General features: G+C 31.0%; 1 protein-coding gene across 1 annotated transcript in view; it reads right to left on the reverse strand.

Moving 5' to 3' along the window:
* LOC127703871 (leucine-rich repeat-containing protein 15-like) overlaps positions 1-20,495 on the reverse strand; it is a 29,078-nt gene extending 8,583 nt beyond the window's left edge. The window contains exons 1-13 of the mRNA XM_052207947.1: positions 20,386-20,495; positions 19,331-19,511; positions 16,934-17,005; positions 12,102-12,173; positions 10,846-10,917; positions 8,669-8,740; positions 8,130-8,201; positions 6,227-6,298; positions 5,387-5,458; positions 2,537-2,608; positions 1,900-1,971; positions 910-1,067; positions 28-75 (exon numbers count right to left, since the gene is read on the reverse strand). Of these exons, the coding sequence (XP_052063907.1) occupies positions 28-75; positions 910-1,067; positions 1,900-1,971; positions 2,537-2,608; positions 5,387-5,458; positions 6,227-6,298; positions 8,130-8,201; positions 8,669-8,740; positions 10,846-10,917; positions 12,102-12,173; positions 16,934-17,005; positions 19,331-19,509 (1,033 nt within the window). The 5' untranslated portion in view covers positions 19,510-19,511; positions 20,386-20,495. The remainder of the gene's footprint in view (positions 1-27; positions 76-909; positions 1,068-1,899; positions 1,972-2,536; positions 2,609-5,386; positions 5,459-6,226; positions 6,299-8,129; positions 8,202-8,668; positions 8,741-10,845; positions 10,918-12,101; positions 12,174-16,933; positions 17,006-19,330; positions 19,512-20,385) is intronic.
* Positions 20,496-21,489: the final 994 nt, after the last annotated feature.

Below are 21,489 nucleotides of genomic sequence, written 5' to 3' on the forward strand. Positions count from 1 at the left end.
TTAAACAAAAGTGTTGTTTCAGCTTACCTACATCACAATTTTGACCAGTCCATCCACTTGGGCAAGGCCTTTTGCCTACAATTTATGAAATTTATTTTAAATAACGACCAGTATATCAATTACATTTTGAGTTGAGTTCGGACATACTTGATATGGTCCCGTCCGTCAAAGTTATATCACTATTGAAGTTGATTATTCAAGTCATCCATATGTATTTTTTGTTGCTTTTCTTCCCATACCTTATTGCAATTTTGTTTTAAATTCACATACTAGAGGTATCACATGAACGTTAAAATGTTTACATACGGATTTGTCTTCCTTTCCATTTTTTCTATTTTTTTGTGAAACCTCAAAGCTCTTCAGCTTCACACTTGATTTGGCCTGTCAACTATTTTAATTAGAGCGTCACTGATGAGTGTTTCGAAGCTGAAACCCTCGTCTTGCATACAAAATTATCAGCCTGGTATCTTTGATGAGTTTTTTTTTTACAACAGACATGCATATATCTCTCTTCCATGTTTTCATATAACGTGATTAGTTCTAAATGATATGAATGTTCGCTTGTCTTTTTTTACCTTTTTTCGCAGATATTCGTAAACCTCTTGTTTTATCCATGTAGTGCTATTAAAATCTTGCCTGCTTACATATACTTTACTTTTTTTTCATTTATCTACATTCTGTGAAAGTCTTGTTAAATCCTGGTTATTTTTTCATCGTGTTTGAAAGAAAATGTGAAATACATGAAACATGTAGGAAAAATCATTTCTCGTTAAATTTTCAATAGCATATATTTCGATTACTAGGACACGGACCTTTAATTTTTTTTTCTAGTTAAGTTGCGTTATTTGTGTACTTTAAATTTATAACAGTCTTTTAACATTTTCAGCGAACATCCTGAATGAATTTTACCGTTGCATTCTTCAAAAGCATCATCAGTCACATCTGTTATATATATTCCAGAAGTTTTGCATGTGGCGTAAGCTGTTCCTAAGGTAGGTCGTGATAGAAGCCAATCACGGAACCAACGTATGTAACAATCACAGGTGATTAAGTTATAATGCAATTGACTGAAAGGAAAAAAGGCAACATTTATTTTTACTCTATGAAACTGACTTCCTTATATTGTATGGTCAAATTTATCACATGCTTTTCTAAGTCCATGTCTGTGTTCGAATAAATAGGTGTGGACTGTATATCAAAACAACCACAAAAATTAGCCAGTTAGCGACATCAAATGTTCGACTTACTCTGTACATATTTCAATGATAACGACTATATTGTATTTTGAAGCTATTTGTTTTATATAAATTATTCTTTAAACTATATTTTTTACTTTAACTTACATACATTATTGGAATTTTTGGGTATTTTTCCCAATGTTATTCAACAAGTTATATTCCGCAATAATCATCATGTTTATTGAAATATTCTGAACATTTCCAAAATATCATTAGCTATAGTGAACAGCGAAGTTTAAAGTGAAAAATGCCGAAAAAGTATCAAATTCCTTAGTGACAATTCGAAACACATACAACGCCAACCGAAGTTTAGCGTTAATGTATTTTTACAGCCATCAACAGAAAAAGGTATTTATTATACATTTAAATGCAAACAAAACAGTACAATGAAAAAGGAAGCTTTAAAAAGACCCTACTCAACCGATAGAATTCTTTGTTTACTTTACTTGAAAAATAATTTTGAATATTACAAAACCCTTCGAAATATAAATCAAACAAAAACGCAACCCGAAAAAATATATAAAGTATGAAGTTTTAAAGGAATAACCATTTCAATTTCAATGTCAGTTGTTAATGCAGCTAATTGTATTGCGGTAACCTTTGCTATGTTGCATCACCATAATCATATCAATCTAGTAGCCTTCTTTTAATTTGTACTTACAGTGTTGTCAGTGTTGGAAGATCCCCAAACGAGGAATTTTCAATTGTTGATATTTTGTTGTCATGGATATCTCTTAATTGAAACGAAAAATATACATTAACAAGGGTGGCAGTACTAAAATTTTATTGCACAATAGTATATTTCACATGTAGATAGCCCTCTCATATTTGAGACATTACAAACTACGATTTTTATCATTCCTACGGAAAATAATCAACAAAAGATCATAATGCCGCACTGTTTTAAATTTATTGTAACAGCTTAATCCACAAAACGATTTGAACGCAGTAATTGATATTATTTTTTAAAAGTTTAATCGAACGCGTTTTTCTTTAGCGTATCTAGCCGTTAGAACGTAACATATATTTGTTTTGGAATATAAGCACACTGAACATCGATTGCAATGCTTTGACACCACACTTAAGGAGATAATTCGGGTGTATTGCATAAAAGAACGTGTATTATGCTTGTCCTGTAAGTAATTTGCGACAGACAAGTACATGAGGTGAACGTGATTTGATTATGTTTGTCCTGTACATAGTTTGAAAAATTGAAAAGAAAAATTCAGGTTTACATATGAACTGTGTGACAAAATGTGTTTAACCTTAATACAAGCTACGCATACTTTGATACGTACATTTGTTCAAGTTTATTTACTTTCCAAAATGTATGTTCACTAAGTGTTGCTATAAAGTTACTGTAGAGATATCTGAAATGACAGTAAAAGAATACTTATATATTTTGTAGGTACTAGAACATATACACCGAATCATATGAATTTCATGATAAGGGCTTATCATTCAATAATAAAAATACTGTAAGTGTCAGTTTTCACAGCATTGTATGTTTATTGATTTTAGACTGTTAGTTGTACACATGTTTGATGATGTTTTGATTTTTCAATAGAAAGCGAAAATCAAACTGTTTGTTGGCGATGAAGTTACAGACGGTGTTGAATGTGAACTTAAGATTAATATTGAATTGTTATACACTATGATTTGAAGTTTTCTTCCTTTATCGTTTTAATGTGACATTGACGAACATCCTTTCAATCTATACGCTATTACACCATCGTACGCTGCATAAATTTGCGACGGGTGATACATTGGCGTCGAACAAGTAATTTGTAACTTGTAATATACACTACAAAAGTCAAAAAGTCTGAAAAGACCAGTTTTTGTCTGAATTTGCATAAATTTTTACTCGACATTCTTAATTTGTCTGAATAATTTTTAAAAATTCTTGACATAGTATGAATTTGTCTAATAAGGTTCTTGATTCTTCTTGACAAGTGTTTTGACAGTATGAACATTGTCTTAATATTTCTCGACACTTCCTGTATCATCTGATAAGAGTCTGGATTAGTCTCGACCAATTCTTGACGTTCTTAAATTTGTCTCGATCTGTCTTGACATATTCTTGACATTCTTAATAATGTCTGAATATGTCTCGACATATTCTTGACATTCTAAATAATGTCTGAATATGTCTCGACACATTCTTGACAGTCTTAAATATGTCTTGACACTATCTCAACAGTATAAAATTCGCCTGAAATGTGAACAGACTTATTCTGCACTGTTTATGACATTCTATTGCTGTTGTATACTCCTTTTTATTATGGCTAAACTAAACTTTGAAGAATCAAGGATTAATTTGGTATAGTAAGATACCCTTTTGGTGCAACTAAGTTGGAATACCCTGAATAATCCACCATGTAGTTTAATTTTGATTTATTTTTATTAAACATTTAAGTAATTGTTTTCACTTGGGATATAAGTCGAAGGTATTGACAAACAGCATTTAGATTTTTGCCGTTCGCAAAACTGCCAGTCAAATTTGCTTTACTAAAATAAGTGTCTTGTATCTCTTTTGGACCCCACAATTCATCTTTTGGGTGTGTGTGGCTAAAAAAAGAGGGGGGGCTTTCGTTTAGGTCAAAGAATTTGTTCCCATCTTGTTTCAAAAACCTTATTCATTTTTTAGAACAACCCCAAAACATTTTTTATTTAAATTTGAGTGTTGAATTTTATAATTTTTTAACAAAAATAAATATTTGTGATAACTCCTTCCTGAAAAAAAAAAATGTTTAGATCTATATTATGCATGTCTGTTTGAGAACCATTTCATAAGACCGATGATTTCTATAGAAATCATTGATGGGACCCATTATAAAAACATTTTTTTTATTATTCCTGGAGTAGATAATAATTTTCTTTTAATCTTTGGGATTTATTCAATTTGTTTTTATGTTGAAATAATTAACTTCATAATTTTGATGAAGAAAATCCATTTCAATTCAATTTTTTTTCATCAAAATGATGATTTTCATTTTCATCTATCAACAAACTTTTTAAATTGTAGTGGCATGGTCGGTCAACTGATAAGTTGTATGGCTGATTACAGGTAAAGCAATAACTTCTATTTGACAGTTGCTGTACTCTGGGGTGTGGAATACCTTAGTTTTATGGGGAACATCCTGTCCATGTGTAATACTTAATATATTCCAACAGATGACATTACACAAATTTTTCTTCTGTTAAATGAATGATTTGTATATCATCATAATTTGCTATTTATATAAACCACATTTTGGTATAATAATTATTTACCATATCAACATTGAATATTATGAATGTAGAATGAAATATGTCTACAGTATGATTGGTTTGAATCATTTAATTTATAAGATTTAGGAATCAAAATTTGTAATTATTTAAAAACCCATATTGAAATTGTTTTATATCAACACACCCACATTTGAATTATTTTATACTTTAGATTTCATAGCCATATTTGCATTTGTTAAAATATTTATATACCCAAATTTTCAATTATTTTACATGCCCAACTTTTATTTTTGTTGTAAAGAAGTGTAACTTGAAACAACAGTATATCATATAAAGAGAAATAAAGATTAAAGTTATATCATGAATATTGGTGATGATTTGTAAAACTCAGAACTGTCAAGTAAATTTAAGACACGATTCAAAATGTTCAGAATATGTCAAGCCATACTGAGAAAAAATAAGAATGTCGAGAATATGTCGAGAAATTTCAAGACAGTATTCAAATGTCAAGAATTTGTCAAGAAATTTTAAGACCATATTCAGAATGTCGAGAATATGTCGAGTAAATTTCATACAAATTTAATATAAATGAGAATTTGTCAAGAAAAATTAAGACACAAGTCATACTTTTGGAGAATGTCGAGTAAAAGTTCATGCAAATTAAGACAAAAACTGGTCTTTTCAGACTTTTAGACTTTTGTAGTGATAATATGCTTAAGACTTGTATATGTTCTTCGATAGTATTTCAAATTTGTGATTATTGCGTGCTCAATTGCTATAAATCTATCTTTTTATATTTTTTTCGTTGATGCGGTTCATTATACATAAAGGATACAAGTAATAATCAACAACAACAGTTTTGTATCCAGTATTATTATTTTCACGCAATGTACATTCAATAATAAAATGATACTTACAAGATTCTTAACGATGTAAGGTTCGAAAAAACATTCGACGGGAGACTCTGTAATTGGTTTTGCGAAAAGTCCCTGGACAAAATTAAATATTCTATAATTAATGATACTATGGATTAACAATGATTAAAATCACTAAATACATGTATGATTGATACGGCAAACATATGATACAATGTCTTTTAATGATAGTAAATGAGGGCTGTATACCTACCCGACAACAAGATAACACAAAGATATCAGTACAACTAACTTATCCTGTAAATGGGACCTTTTATAGCTTCCTATGCGCAATGGGTTTTGCTCATTGCTGAATGCCGTAGAGTGACATATATTTGCTTAGTTAAGGCGACAGTAGTTAACTGATGTTCAAATCTCGTAAATCGATTAGGAAGAGACAAATCAAGGTAACAAACAAAAACTGAGGGAATCGCATATACCCCCAAACCAGGCCATGTGCTTCGACATGGTAAGAGTCTCTTACTATTAAGTAGCTCTTCTTTATACTTCTGTTGCAGTAGCTTTTGTGTAAGTAGCACCCACTGTTTAATAAAGTCAATATAGATTGAGCATTCCCGACTGTAACGTATTAACTGAGATATGTAAACGCCATACAATGGAACAGATTATATGTTACCGCTGAGAAGTGGGAAGTTGGGAATTGGAAAGTTGAAATCATCACGTTTGTCATAGTTTATAGTTTGACGTCTTACATCTGTGTCAATACCGCGGAAAAGATCAAGACATGAGGAAAAGACGATACTTATATTTTTAAATTCATCAACACGTCGGAGGCTTACATAGTTCTCCGTAAATGGTTAATTATGATTATAATATACTTACAATATCTCCTTGAACCGTAGGTAGGTAAAAATTTCGGTTGTTAGGTACGATACTCTATTATTCTGAAGATATCTGAAAAGAGAACATAATTCATTATATCAATTACAATCAATATCATCACTTAAACTTCTCTCATATCTAAACTTTAAAATTAGAGATAATATTCATAACATATATGAATAAAGTTAAACCAGAAGTGGCATCGACCAATTGGTTTTAAAAACTCAGCCAATATACCAGGCTAACCGAATGAAGCGTATGCTTCCAAACTAAAAATGTCACGTAAAGTTTTTCTATGGATCTTTCAGTTCCATTTATAATGTAACAGGATTCAGGAATGAAAATACCCTAAAATTATACATACATGTACATTCTTGAAAGGACTTGACACAAATCATTTAAAAACCTATTCCAAATACTAAAATTTGATTTTGATTTTTGGTGTTTTCACACCACTTTTAAGCACCGCTTTTGGGCTATTTCGTGGCGGCTAGTTTTTATTGGTGGAGGAAGACGGAGTGCCCGGAGAAAACCACCGACCTTCGATAGGAAAACTGACAATCCTAGTCAATTAAGATTGGAGTCGAGTGCACCCGCACGAGCGGAGTTCGAACTCACAACCTCAGTGTTTACTGGCTAGTGATTATAGTAGTAACTACTTAGACCACTCGGCCACCGAGGCCCCTCCAAATACTAAGTAAATCAAACTGACAAATAACTAATTAACTTAAACGATGCATGCATTTTTTGAATTAGATAATCGCAACTCTCGTTATTTCGTACACAGGACGCTCTTTGCGTCTATTTCAGACAGTTCAAGTCGTTGAGGAAGTCATTGGCAGTTAGAAATTATGTTTATGGCATGCATATTTTATTATGTCTCGGGTGTATGTAAGGTCTTTATTTCTCCATGTTCATAACTAGTTTTCACTTAAACGTTTAACGCATTTGTATTTGTGTATAATAATGCTTAAGCCATGTAAGCGGTAGAGAAAGCATATTTATTACTTAGCATGTTTAATGCTCTACAACTTTGTATTTTCTTTGGCCTTCTAACTGTTGTTATTCAAACGACACTAATGAGTATGATGTAACTAAACGCACGTCTGGCGTTCAATATTATAAGCATAGTATCTTTGATCAGTTCCTAAAACAGTTTTGGGCAATTATATGCTAGAATAAATGGTGACAGTTTTTTACCCTAGAGCAGCTTTGAGAAGAACTGTTCCAGAACAAGTTAGAAGAACAGTCATATAACATATTATTCTAACTGTTTTGAATAGATTATAATTAGACATTAAATCAGCTGTATATCCGCAAGTAGTATATACTAAATCAGCTCAGGGGCCTATTCGGGATTTTCCGTAAAGCAAATAGCAAATGTAACATAAAACCGTATAAATATCAGTAGAGTACATTGTTATCATATGAGTATTGCATTAACCAATCACAACGCTTAAGGGCTCATGTTATAGTATCAAAGGTGATTCCACATGTATATCGTTTATATTTAGATTATATACAATGTCTCAGTAAGGCATATCAAGTGAAAAAGAGCTAGCAATTGTATGTTAAAAATTCGTATCAAAGATACTACGCTTATAATGTTGTACGCCAGACGCGCGTTTTGTCTAAAAAAGACTCATTAGTGACACTCGAATTAAAAATAATAAAAGGTCAAATAAAGTTGAAGACCATTGAAGAACGTGCAAAAGTCCGAAATGGTGTGCCTATAGGTAAGGTAATCTATTTCTAGAAAATCACTAGTATTTCGAACGATTCAACGTTTAGTAAACAGTTATTCTATAAATGGTATTATCAGATTGATTATCATTATAAGCTAGATCAAAATGCTATGTACATATTCATATTGCATAATGTTCTAATACCTATTGTAACTTACAATTCCCGAAGCTGATGAAGACCACTGAAAACATCTGTATCGTATTCTTGTATGAAATTTTCATATAAATATCTGAAAGCATGTTGGTTTTTTTATTGGAAATAAATATTTATTTGGAGAATAACATAAAACATTGGTTTGATATCATGCTAATATCATTGTGAAATAGATAATGGCAAATTGTCATTAACGTTTATTGTGAAAATAAAGAAGAATACATGTACATAATGCGACATTTTATCGACATCATTCTAAACCTCTTTTCAATTGTAATGTTCATACTTAGATGCTTTCCAGATCATATGTTTTCTTCCGACCAAAAGTCGTTGGCTCTGTCTTACTAAGTGCTATAATAATAACGTATTCACAAAACTACTTCGACTAAATACTCTTTAATTTGTTGTAGATTGTCTCAGAGAGTTGGAATATTAGTTTCTTTTAAAGTATGTAAGTATTTAATTATCTAAAATGGAGAGTATAATTAGTTTCTTATATGACAACATCTATTTACAGCTTTGGTGTGTCACTAATATACTTACAGGACTTGCAACGACTTCAGGTTTGAAAATATATTTTCTGGGAGCGTTGTTATATTGTTTTGTTGTAAATGCCTGGAATTCAAAGCAGAAGAAATATCATTTGCAGGTGAATTAAACATCGACTAATGAACACTGTGTTGCTAAGATGTTTTTCTAACCTTTGACAGAAAGCGTTTGTATGTAAAAGTTAAGATAATTAATCAGCTAGTTCATTTTTATGATTGTTAGTTTAAAGCAACTATATGCACAGGATTTATTTGTTTTTACACAGTTTTGATTTATAAGAAAACCCGACATGATTAGAAATTACAAATAATTACACCATTACTAACACAATTCTATATTAATATTCTTGTAATGGTTAGAAAATACAAAAAATAAGACCATTACAAACTATATTCCAATCTTATATTCTATTTTTAGAAATTTACCTGTGACGTCACTTTTTGTGGCGTTGATACATTCGAGTGACGCACCGTTATATGGTGTACTGTCGTTAATTAATGGGAGGTGTCCGTTGTTGTTCTGTGGTTTACATGTTGCAATGTACTATTATGTTAGTTATTTATGTATTTCTCTGTCATGAGTGTTCTTGCGTTTATTTCTACTGTATTCCTGTCAAGTAATGTTGTCCATTTTAGCGGTATTTTTAACATTACCATATAAGCGGGAGATTTGGCTAGCCATAAAATCAGGTTCAACCCACCATTTTTCTCTTAAAATGTCCTGTACCAAGTCGGGAATATGGTAGTTGTTATGAAATAGTCCGTTTCTATGTATGTTGGCGTATGTTTTTGCAGCAGTTCAGTGTTTCTGTTGTTCCGTTGTTTTCTTCTAATAGTTGATGTGTTTCCCTTGGTTTTGGTTTGTGACCCGGATTTTTTTTCGCTTAATCGATTTATGACTATTGAGCAGTGATATTCTACTGTTGCCTTTATTTGTGAACAGAAAAAAAATCAAGAGGAAGATAAAAAGATAAGTTACTTTTGAAGCCTATTTAAAATGAAAACAAATCATATAACTCTTATTTGTACAATATTTGGCTGATTACAAAATCGTTATACAGTATATGTACATTGTAGGAAAATTTACAATTCATTTATTACCAGCCCAATAGCTAATACTTTTGTGATGGCACCAAAGTACTGACATGAACATACGGATATTGTGTTAATCAAATTTGCTGGTATCAAATTTAAGAAATGATTTACAATGAGGAATAGATCTCCCTCAGCCAAAGCTCTGAATCCGTGCCTGTCTTTGGATATACTTTTTGTTCTTTTTGGTTTGTGAGCTTTTGTTTTTTTAATAGATTTGGATTAAAAAAAATTTGGTTAATGTTAATTATAATCTGTAGAGTTTTAAGAACAGGAGAAAAAGTTATGCTTGTCGAGGTTTTCTCTATCGCCTACAGTACAACACATTTGTATATCTTCCGATAATATATGTAACTCTATGATTTGTTTTCATGTAAACCTTGACTTGAAGATTTTTTTTTATAAAGTCCCGAGCGTTGTCTGTGAATGAATTTTGACGTAAACAATTATGTTAATATTACCGTTTGTACAACATAGAATATGATAGAAGGAGAAGTTATTTGTATAATAAACATTTTGAAGTAAAATATTTTGTATACCTATTAGTCATGTTAGTTATATAAAAGATGGCCGATTGTAGAATAAAAGGTTCACATCTTGTACGATCTGACTTGTTAGCTGGTTTTAATAATCAATAATCAAATTAACTAACTAACTGTACACCCTTACTTAAACACATATGACATGTGCATGAGATGCATGTAGATTTAAGTCTCTGTGAAATATTCTCTTTATTTTTAGACTCGATCGGGCTCAGCATATAGTAAAGATATACCTGTCTATATTTGCGACCATAAGTTGTACTCAAGATGTCTTTTTATGTATTACTGGACATATATTTCATAAAATATTTAGTTTAAGTTACGTTGCAATTTAGAAGAAATATTATAATGTCCAATAATTATTTATATGTACAGGTACAAAACGAACAAACATGTCACATGAAACTGATTCAATGAAATGCAATGGCATGTGAAATGTTGATATTTTGTGATAACATGAATGATTACCAATTTAAACTATTAGACAGTACAACAGATATCAACAGTCCACGTTTATATTCGGAAGGGTGGTACTTACAATTCTGTTAATTTATCTAAATTTTGAAAGACTGTTCTGTCAAGGTTTCCAATCACATTATCACCTAACTGTCTGAAAAAGTGAATTAATTATCCTTTATTTTAGATGGAAGTAGTATTTCACGAGACAGGTATGTTAGTTGGTGTCAGACAATAGAGGTAGAGAAACAAAGAAGTGAATTTTCTTGTACTTTGGCCGTATATGAACGATTAACGTATGTCTGTCCGTACCTTTTTATAGATAAATATGCTAGAACTGTGTGAAAGAACATGACATACTAGTACCAAGAAAAACAAGGTCATGTGAACAACCGTCACGGTTTATATTTGTACTTTAATGAAACTGTTATAAATCTATTTTGGGATACTAATACTTAATATCAGTAGCTGTACAATTAAAATATTAAGTCTTGACTACAAGTACATTAAATAAAAGTCATAGCCGACTGTTGGATAATTCTGAAAAAATTTATTCAATACTCTATATTTGATTTATAGCTTCGCATATAAAGTATTGTAATTTATCAAAGACCGCAATATGTTGACGTTTAGGAGTCGTTGTTTTGTGGCATTCGGTTGCTGCCTGGTTGAAGTTAAAGCTACAAATCGTTTTGTATATGATTAAAATCAGTTAAAAATATGCATTAAATCATATTTTGTATATTTACAAATTTTATATAAATAGCTGAAAAAATCAATGCATGGCTTCTTGTCTTTTTATTTGCTTCGAAATTATACATGTCTTGTGTATTTTTTGGAATGCAGAAAGAAAAGTAAGAAGAAAACAAAATATATAGATATGATATCTGAGAAGTTTATCGAGATAGCAATGATACCATAACAATCAAATAGTCTAGTCTAACATGCCTGGTGAGTGGTCTAAGTCAGGTATATAACTGCTTAACCTTCTGGATCACCTGCGTTCACTCTCTATTTTTGGTGGGGTTCTAGTAAATCTGTGTTTAGATTTCTTTGTTACAGTAATGTTTTGTTATTGTTGTTTGTCCTTTCTTCGTTTTTATTTTTGACTATGGCGTTGTCTATTTTTTTTTTTTTAAACTTTTTTGGAGATGTTCAAATACTCCCTTGGTATCGTTTATCTCTTTAACAGAACATGCCACGGTATGACAATGAATCTTCGTTCATTATTGTCTTTTTTTTTAAGATTCGTTATATTATTTACATATTACATTTAATCCTAAAATTACAGAAATGCATTTTGTACAATTATAATCTAAATGTATTAAAAAGACCTACAGTATTTCCAAATTGGTTAAGTTATAAAACACTTCTCTGTGAACGTCTTTTATTGAATTGCTGTATAAATATCTGAAATATACAGTTAGAAAAACATGAAATATACAGTAAGAAATACATGAAATATACAATTAAAATTATCTCAAATATACAATTTTAAATATCTGAAATATACAATTATAAATATCTGAAATATACAATTATTAATATCCAAAAAATACAATAATAAATACCTAAAATAAACAATTATGAAAAAAAAATACAATTATAAATATAAAATATAGACAGTATTTAATGAGAAAACAAGTAAACTAAGTTCACATATTTCTTTTTGCTTTGAATAACACGTATTCGTTATTAAGATATTGCTGAATGGTTTATGTTTGCCTTAATATTAACATCTGCTTCTTTTATAAACTCTGGTAATCTTAAATTACAGTTATATACAGACGACTAAACCCAGGGTGCATTTTTAAAATCATGTTTTGATAATTTAAGTTAAAAGTACGATTTTACCTTGCCATTACAATTTTTCTTTTTCAAATGGAGAAGGTCTTGTCACATCCTGTGGCGTGTACACTGTACATAACACAACTTATATGGTTGTATAATACATAGTTACCTTTTGTTTTTCTTTCTTTTTTCAAAAATATGCTGATATAAAATTACCATGTCTACAGCATGCATATATGCTAGGGTATGCCTATACGGTCAGTTTGCTGAACAAACAGGGAAATGGTGAAGCAAATTATAATCAAATGCTAGTTTTACATTCCGTATCTAGGAGTAATACCACCATTGATTTTTCCCAATTAGTCTTTGTTAATATTAGTTTAATTGACAATTTTCAAATTTGTGCAGATTTTATCGTTTGTTTTTTTTCAAATAAAAAAATGCTTAGCATGAGTAAAGTTTTATCCTGTCCAGAACTAGAGTGAAAATTTCACATAACATTTAATTGCATATAAGTTAATAACAATCACCGGAAGTAAACCAATCAAATTTTCACCTCTTTTTTCTGTTAACAAGCTTTATTAATCATGTCACCTGATGTTTCCAAAATATTTTATACAAACTGCCAAAAAAAAGTATGATGATTTAAACAACCCAAGTGTATGACTCAATTTTTTTTCCTGCAATGAAATACAGGGTGACTTTCCTACAACTGGATGTGACGGATTATGATTTGGTGGTATCACATCTCTACAACAGATTACTACTGTATGAAACATGTGAATTATAAAAAGTGTTTGAATTTCACCAATTTTACTTTTTGTAACAGTTGACCTGGTCATAATAATTGATCGTATCATAGGAGCATTTTGACAATAGTTATCCAAGGTACCAGGCTTATAATTTGATACGCCAGACGCGCGTTTCGTCTGCATAAGACTCATCAGTGACGCTCAGATCAAAATTGTTAAAAAGCCAAACAAGTATAAAGTTGAAGAGTATTGTAGACCAAAAATTCCAAAAAAGTTGTGCCAAATACGGCTAAGGTAATCTATGCCTGGGATAAAAAAAATCCTTAGTATTTCGAATAATTCATAATTTTGCAAACAGTAAATCTATAAAAATGACCATATAATTGATATTCATGTCAACACCGAAGTGCTGACTACTGGGCTGGTGATACCCTCGGGGACGAAACGTCCACCAGCAGTGGCATCGACCCAGTGGTGTAAATAGTTATCAAAGGTACCAGGCTTATAATTTGATACGCCAGACGTGCGTTTCGTCTGCATAAGACTCATCAGTGACGCTCAGATCAAAATTGTTAAAAAGCCAAACAAGTATAAAGTTGAAGAGTATTGTAGACCAAAAATTCCAAAAGTTGTGCCAAATACGGCTAAGGTAATCTATGCCTGGGATAAGAACATCCTTAGTATTTCGAATAATTCATAATTTTACAAACAGTAAATTTATAAAAATGACCATATAATTGATATTCATGTCAACACCGAAGTGCTGACTACTGGGCTGGTGATACCCTCGGGGACTAAACGTCCACCAGCATTGGCATCGACCCAGTGGTGTAAATAATGTTATACGCCAGACGTGCGTTTCGTCTGCATAAGACTCATCAGTGACGCTCAGATAATAATTGTTAAAAAGCCAAACAAGTATAAAGTTGAAGAGTATTGTAGACCAAAAATTCCAAAAAGTTGTGCCAAATACGGCTAAGGTAATCTATGCCTGGGATAAGAAAATCCTTAGTATTTCGAATAATTCATAATTTTGCAAACAGTAAATTTATAAAAATGACCATATAATTGATATTCATGTCAACACAGAAGTGCTGACTACTGGACTTGTGATACACTCGAGGACGAAACGTCCACCAGCAGTGGCATCGACCCAGTGGTGTAAATAGTTATCAAATAGTTGACAAAATTATATATGTTCAAAGAAGATATTGGCATTTTGTTCAATTTTTTTTATTGTTTTTACATATGGTTAAAGATGAGTGTTTTGTAAAGCAGGGTTCGATTTTCATCATCAGACTATACAAAATAATTATGACATATAATAAGCACTGATATTTTTCTGCCCCTACAATATGCCACAGCCCTCAAGTACCATCAAACATGATCATGACGAAGTCCACAACGCAGGGTCAACAATTCATAGTAACTTTTACAAATACTACATACTTTCAAAAATAAGTACAGTCGTGATTCTGTATGAATGAATTCACTTGTAAACAATTATTTGACTCCTTTTTTACATTTTATTGTTGTTATGGTCGTAAAGTAAACTAAAACATTAAAAAAATAAAATAATGTATCAGACTAGGGAAAACTCCAATACACTTATCTTTAAACAGCAAGAGTTACAACTGGAATAGACTCTTTAATTCAGTAAACAATAAAGTTTGCGTCCTAGCTTCTCGCCAATACAGACGATTTAAATAAGTCGTAAAACCTGTAACACATGTGTAAGGAGCGTTACTTTTTATTTTTATTTTCTTGAGAAGTAGTATTCAACAAACAGTACTAGTCGAGGCGACCTCACATACCTTTTCGTAGAAGCAAGTACATTGTTAACTTACTCTTCAAATTATGTCCCGTCCTATATTCCTTTGTTGGAGTTCATTGTCAACTTATTGTTTTCTTCACTGCCCTGGTATTATTTTGAATCTTACTTTTTAGAATTATTATCGTCAACATAGGCAATAGGGGAGGTTTGTGCACGTTTATAATTGTTCACACTATCATAATTCTTGCATGTACAAAGTCAGGCTACCGAGAACTGGTGTTGTTCGTTGTTGCTTGTCTTTGTTTTAACCTTATCTTTTTGGCAACTTATAAGCAATTTACCTTTAGACATATCGTCTCTCACACTACAAACTGAAAAGACCATATTTTGTGCTCGCCCAGTAAGGTCGAGCACATATTTTACTTGAAAAGACTCGACATAATCTCGACAGTACTTAACTGTACTCAACTTTTCTCGACTTTGGTCTCGATTTTACTTAATAAGTCTGGTTGAGTACTTGATAATCTTGGTATAGTCTGAATATGGTCTCGACAAATGCTCGACCAGTCTCGACCAGTTTTGAACTTTAAATTTAGTCTTGACTGGTCTGAATCAGCCCATCTAACTCCATTATATATTGATCTTACAAAGTTCCAGGTTATTTGGTATTTTGTTCATTGCTGTCAAATTCAAGGATTTGATTAAATTCAGGTGGTCAACTGTAACTATTTCTATAACTTTTTTCAAATCAACTTGGATTTTCATAAAACTCTACAGCTATCTCAACTATATATTGATCTTACAGAATGCCAGGTTGTATGATAGTTTGATATATTGCTGTCAAATTAAGGATTTTTTAAAATTAATAGGTAAAAAAAAAAAAGGTAAAATTTTCAGTTTTTACTGAATTCAGATAGATACCTATAAATTGAATCTTTAAATTGGACAGCAATAAACCAAACTACAAAATAACCTGGTAATTTGTAAGATCAATATATAAACGAGATAGCTATATATTTTGATGAAAATCCAAGTTGATTTTGAAAAAGTTATAGAAATGTTTAAAGGTGACTATCTGAAAATTCTAGCCTTTTTACCTATTAAATAAATTCTTAAAGTTGACAGCAATACACCAAACTACAAAATTACTTACTGGTCGAGGATAAAATATTTTCAGAGTCTGAGCAGTTTGTAGTGTCAATAATGTATATCAAAGTCAGTATGTGGCAACATTTTAGGCGTTTACGAATCTTATTTATGGAGTCTATACCAATTATTTGTAGACTATTACCACAACCAATTTTGATCGGAAACTGTCATTTTCATCTTTACAGTTCTTAAAATACTAAACAATAAATGATTAGATAATGTCCAGTCTTTCGGTCAGTTTTCAAATTTATCTACGGCGATACATTCAGTACTGTAAATACAATTCGCTTGCAGTCAATTAAGATATGTTCAGCCTTTGTTCAGACTATTCAGTACACATGTAACAAACTGAATTATCTGAAAAGCTACTTAAAAGTCCTCAATTGATTGCGATCCAATTGTCTAAACCGTACTGAATTTACAGCAGTCGTTAAGTCTGAAAAAAACTACCGATTGGCTGAACATGACTTAATTATTCATTGTTCAGACTTTTCAGATGTTATTAGAATCAAAATGACCGTTAAAGACTAAAATACATTGACAAATGCACGTGCGTTGTCCCTTTACAAATGTGAGTCATTCCGACAATCGTGTCGGTCTAGTTCCTGGAAGATATTTGCATGTAATATTGAATACACTATTTAACCAGTATTTATCAATCCATCTGTTTTCACATTGTTGTCTGTATTTTTCAATGTACTTACAATTCATTAAGCGATGACAATCCTGGGAAGGAATCCTGGTTCAGCATTTCGATGATGTTACTAAACAAGTACCTGAAACATATTTGAACCTAAAATATAGTCAGTTGCTCATGCACATGGTTTAGTTGTTTAGCGTGTCACTGTTTTTAAGGTAATGAGACAGATCGTTTTTTTTTTTAATATTTATTATCAAATTAAAAAGAGTAAAGGGTATTTCGCACTCGATGATATAGTGTGGACCTAATAGTGTCTCTTTCGATAGAATAATTGGGTTAGATTTTTACATTCTCAAACTTTAAACATGATCTTAAAATGGAATGAGCATGGACATTCTACTTTCGTTTTATTACTGTTTTGTGTTGAAGCGATGGGCAGTCATTTATTGGTATGAATAAGGAAATGCAACAGTAGTAGAGGAAAACAATGGGACAACAGAAACACTGAACTGCTACAAAAAACAAACGCCACATACATAGAAACGGACTATTTGATTACAACTGCCATATTCCTGACTTGGCACAGGACATTTTAGGAACAAATGGTGGATTGAAAATGGTTTTATGGCTAGCCAAACCTCCCGCTTATATGGCAATGTTAAAAATACCGCTAAAATTACAATATCACGTGACAGAAATACAGTACAAATAAACGCAAGAACACATTTGAAAATGTGTGATTACTATGCTACACTCAAATGAGAAATATGAACAAAATGTTACCTTTCTCTTCTGACCGAAGCTAGTAGGAGGTGATTGACCGAAGTACAAAATACAACATCCCTAATATTATACAAACAAAAATATCAAAGCCGTCTTCTTTGTATATTAGTGATCAATAACACCTACCACTATCGGTTACTAACTTATACTATACGATTGTCTATTATATATATATATATATATATATAAAGGTACACCGATATGCATCATATGTTCATTTGTATATATAAAATAGGCGTCTTCATTGCAACCCTTCGGTAGCCGAGAGGTTTTGTCGAAGTGTTGATGTCAGTCACACTTAAGAGATTTAAAGGAGGGTCTCGATTCCCAGTGAAGGCAAATAAAAATTACAAAAGTAAAAGTTAGGTTTTTAAATTAATTCCATTAGTGAACAGAAATCAGTAAATCATTCAATTCAAACTTAATGAAATTAGGCACACAAAGGAAACAATTGAAATAACTTGGTGAGTTCATTTCGTTGACAGATTTAGGAAGCGCTGATTCTAGAAAAAGAATCTACGGTAAATAATAGGCTTACGTCATGGCAATGGTCTAAAGAGCTGACAATCTCTTGAATAGTTGGTGGTTAACAAATTAATGTATAATTGTCAAGCGTAACTTGGTTTGAAGATTAGATTTCTATGATGCAAATATTTTCTACGTTGATGTTTCCAGTGCTTTTTAGATGAATTCGGAATAAAAGAATATGGAACTGAAAGATACTGGATAATTAAACCCAGTAAAATGGACACCGTGTTTTTGACGTATATAGTCAGCAGATTCTATTATATATAGATGATACTATAAAAACAGATTCAAGGTATACAGCAACCAAACGACACAGACAATACAAAGATAGCCTCATATTTCCTTAACAATAAACATGTGTCCAAGACATAAAATGGTTATTGCTCCGATGGAGGACTTCTTTTAAATGAGAATATCTGTCGTGTCAAACATTGAATTTCATCGCATTGTTATAAATAAACACCAATTTTCAAACTATGACTATCGTGTGGTTGTTATTTTGTAACTTTGTTGTTGTTTTATGACCCTTTTATTCAAAAGCAATATTGTAAATTTGTTTTACGGTTCTTTGTTAAGTTTATCACTTATAGTATTTTCGTATTGTATCAATATTTTTTATACATCGTTCATTAACCTTTGTTATGGTTATCTAACTGCCTACTGATTAAAATTGTAAATATATTCGAATCTTAATATTACCCACGACATGAACATTTCGTCTTGGCACATTGTGCATTCGATATGAATGACTCAAATCAAAAGGATTAAGCACATATATACATGCAGCCGATATTATGTTATACATCTATATAATGTGGTGTCATACACAAGACACCAAAGGTAAAAATGTTACAACTTCACTGTTAACTTTCGGTTCAAATGAACAGATCAACTTTGACCTATAATTGTTAACTTTTTATACATTCTGACTTGGATGGTTATTTGTCTCATTGGCACTCATACCACATCTTCTTACTTAAATAGAAATGTTGAAAACTTTTAAATAAGATACTCTATGAAACTTTTTTTCAATAAACACGAATTGAATTTAAAGTAAACGTTACCGTCCATTTGATTAGTATGAAACATCTTGAAATGATTTAATATAAATCTATAGAGTTCTACATAGCAATCTCATTTTAAAACTTACAGTTTCTTAACATAAGTTGGAATATTTTGTGGCACTATGTTTGGTCCCTTTGTATTACAGTCAACATTTCCTCCCTCTGACACATCTTGGCAATAACAAGAAGTCGGACAAGCATTGCTTGAGTTAATACAACAGCTGACCAACATCATGAAGAAACATTTCCGTTGAAGAAATCTCATTTCTAGAAAGAAGTACAATGTTGAGGTCATATTTGTTGTAATGTTAAAAATGTTTACTGACAAGCGTATACATTTGATTTATTTCAATATACGTTAATCTTTTAAAGTCAACATTTCCTCCCTCTGACACATCTTGGCAATAACAAGAAGTCGGACAAGCATTGCTTGAGTTAATACAACAGCTGACCAACATCATGAAGAAACATTTCCGTTGAAGAAATCTCATTTCTAGAAAGAAGTACAATGTTGAGGTCATATTTGTTGTAATGTTAAAAATGTTTACTGACAAGCGTATACATTTGATTTATTTTTAATATACGTTAATCTTTTAAAGTGACATGTACAGTCATAGAACTTTCTTTCCTACATGGACATGTAGGTTCCAATTATTTTGTTTTGCATGGTTTGATTAACATTTTATAATTGATGATTGTTGAATTAATTTTAAACCAATATTACGTTTTACATTTATATATATATGTATCGATGTGAGGGCTTTTAATTTTTTATATGATGTTAACTTTTTCAGTAGATGATTAATTGCTGCATACGTCCTGTGGTGTAAATACAAAGTGTTTCCGATAATACTTTTAACGATAGAAATCTTTGGATTTGAGCCTCGGTATAAACATATCAATATTATGCTTCTTTGAAAAAAAATATCCCATACGCAACTTCAACAAAATTGTAAGAACTTATTAAAGATACAAATCCTATACTTTGGTACGCCAGACGAATTATCTAATCCGTTTCAATTTAAAGACGTATCTGATCATTGATTTGTTTTCTAGATAGCAATAGGCATTAGGTACAATATATTTGGAACTAAAATCTATATATTTTCTTAACATCGTAGATAAGGAACAGTGTACTTACTTTCGTTTCATGTAAATGTAGGTACCAGGTATTTTTGAGAATTTCCTGCTAAATAAGGAAGTTGTGTTTGTATGAATTACATATCAGTACACAGAATTGCATTATGTAGCACACACAAATTATATATTCATAGTGTAAAATTTAAAGGTTTTAAATACCTTAAAAATAGTTATATTTATATTGATGTTATTTATTGATTTTTAAAACATATTCAATCAATTGCATGACTAACAGTAATACATGTTGCGAGTTATTCCATTATTTATCGCATTACGCTTAATGATGATGTAGATTTTGTCATGAATGAATAGTTGAGGGTCTTATAATCGTAGTGTTAGCTCAATTGATGTTTAAGATGGAAATAAGACTAATTTCCGTTCAAATGCCCCGACAAAGTAACAGCGGCAAAATAAGCATCAATATATTAAAGTTAGTTCAAACCTTCGACCTCATCTGATAAACTAATAATGCATTCAGTGTACATCATGGGCGATAGGACATATTATGAAAAGATATGTAATTATAAAAAACTTAAAGAGAAAATATCGTCTAAACGCTCACAGCCGAAAGAGTTAGTAGTTATCATGTATTTGTGATTATAATATTGTACTATTTATACCAGCGTTTTATGTCAAGTGTTTAGATAATTAAATTTTTCGCCGCATAACTGTAGTGGACACACTTTACGGTTTGCAAGATGGAACACAATATGTATCATTAAATTATTTATATAGCATGCACGTATAAATGTTATTGTGCCTTAGAAACTCACATTAATATTATACTGAAGTCTTTTTTTTTCACATTTAAACAAATCATGACAAATGATGCTCTATGTTATAAGGTTTTATGTCAAGCCAACATCCTTGTTCATTGTTATTAAAGGAATGAAACTTAATTTTAAAGTTTACTATAATTTCCCTTATCTGTATTTCATTTGGAAAATATCAAATAATACAAATATATAAAATATTAAATATCATTACGTTTGAAATCAATGAAACAGACTTCCAACTTATTCAAGAATTAGAATATTGGTTTATTTTGAGAAGGTTAGGGAAATGGATTAGTACCAATTTTCTGCACCAAATGTCAATTTCGACA

Source organism: Mytilus californianus, unplaced genomic scaffold (assembly GCF_021869535.1).
Source record: "Mytilus californianus isolate M0D057914Y unplaced genomic scaffold, xbMytCali1.0.p SCAF_53, whole genome shotgun sequence".
Lineage (NCBI taxonomy): Eukaryota > Metazoa > Mollusca > Bivalvia > Mytilida > Mytilidae > Mytilus > Mytilus californianus.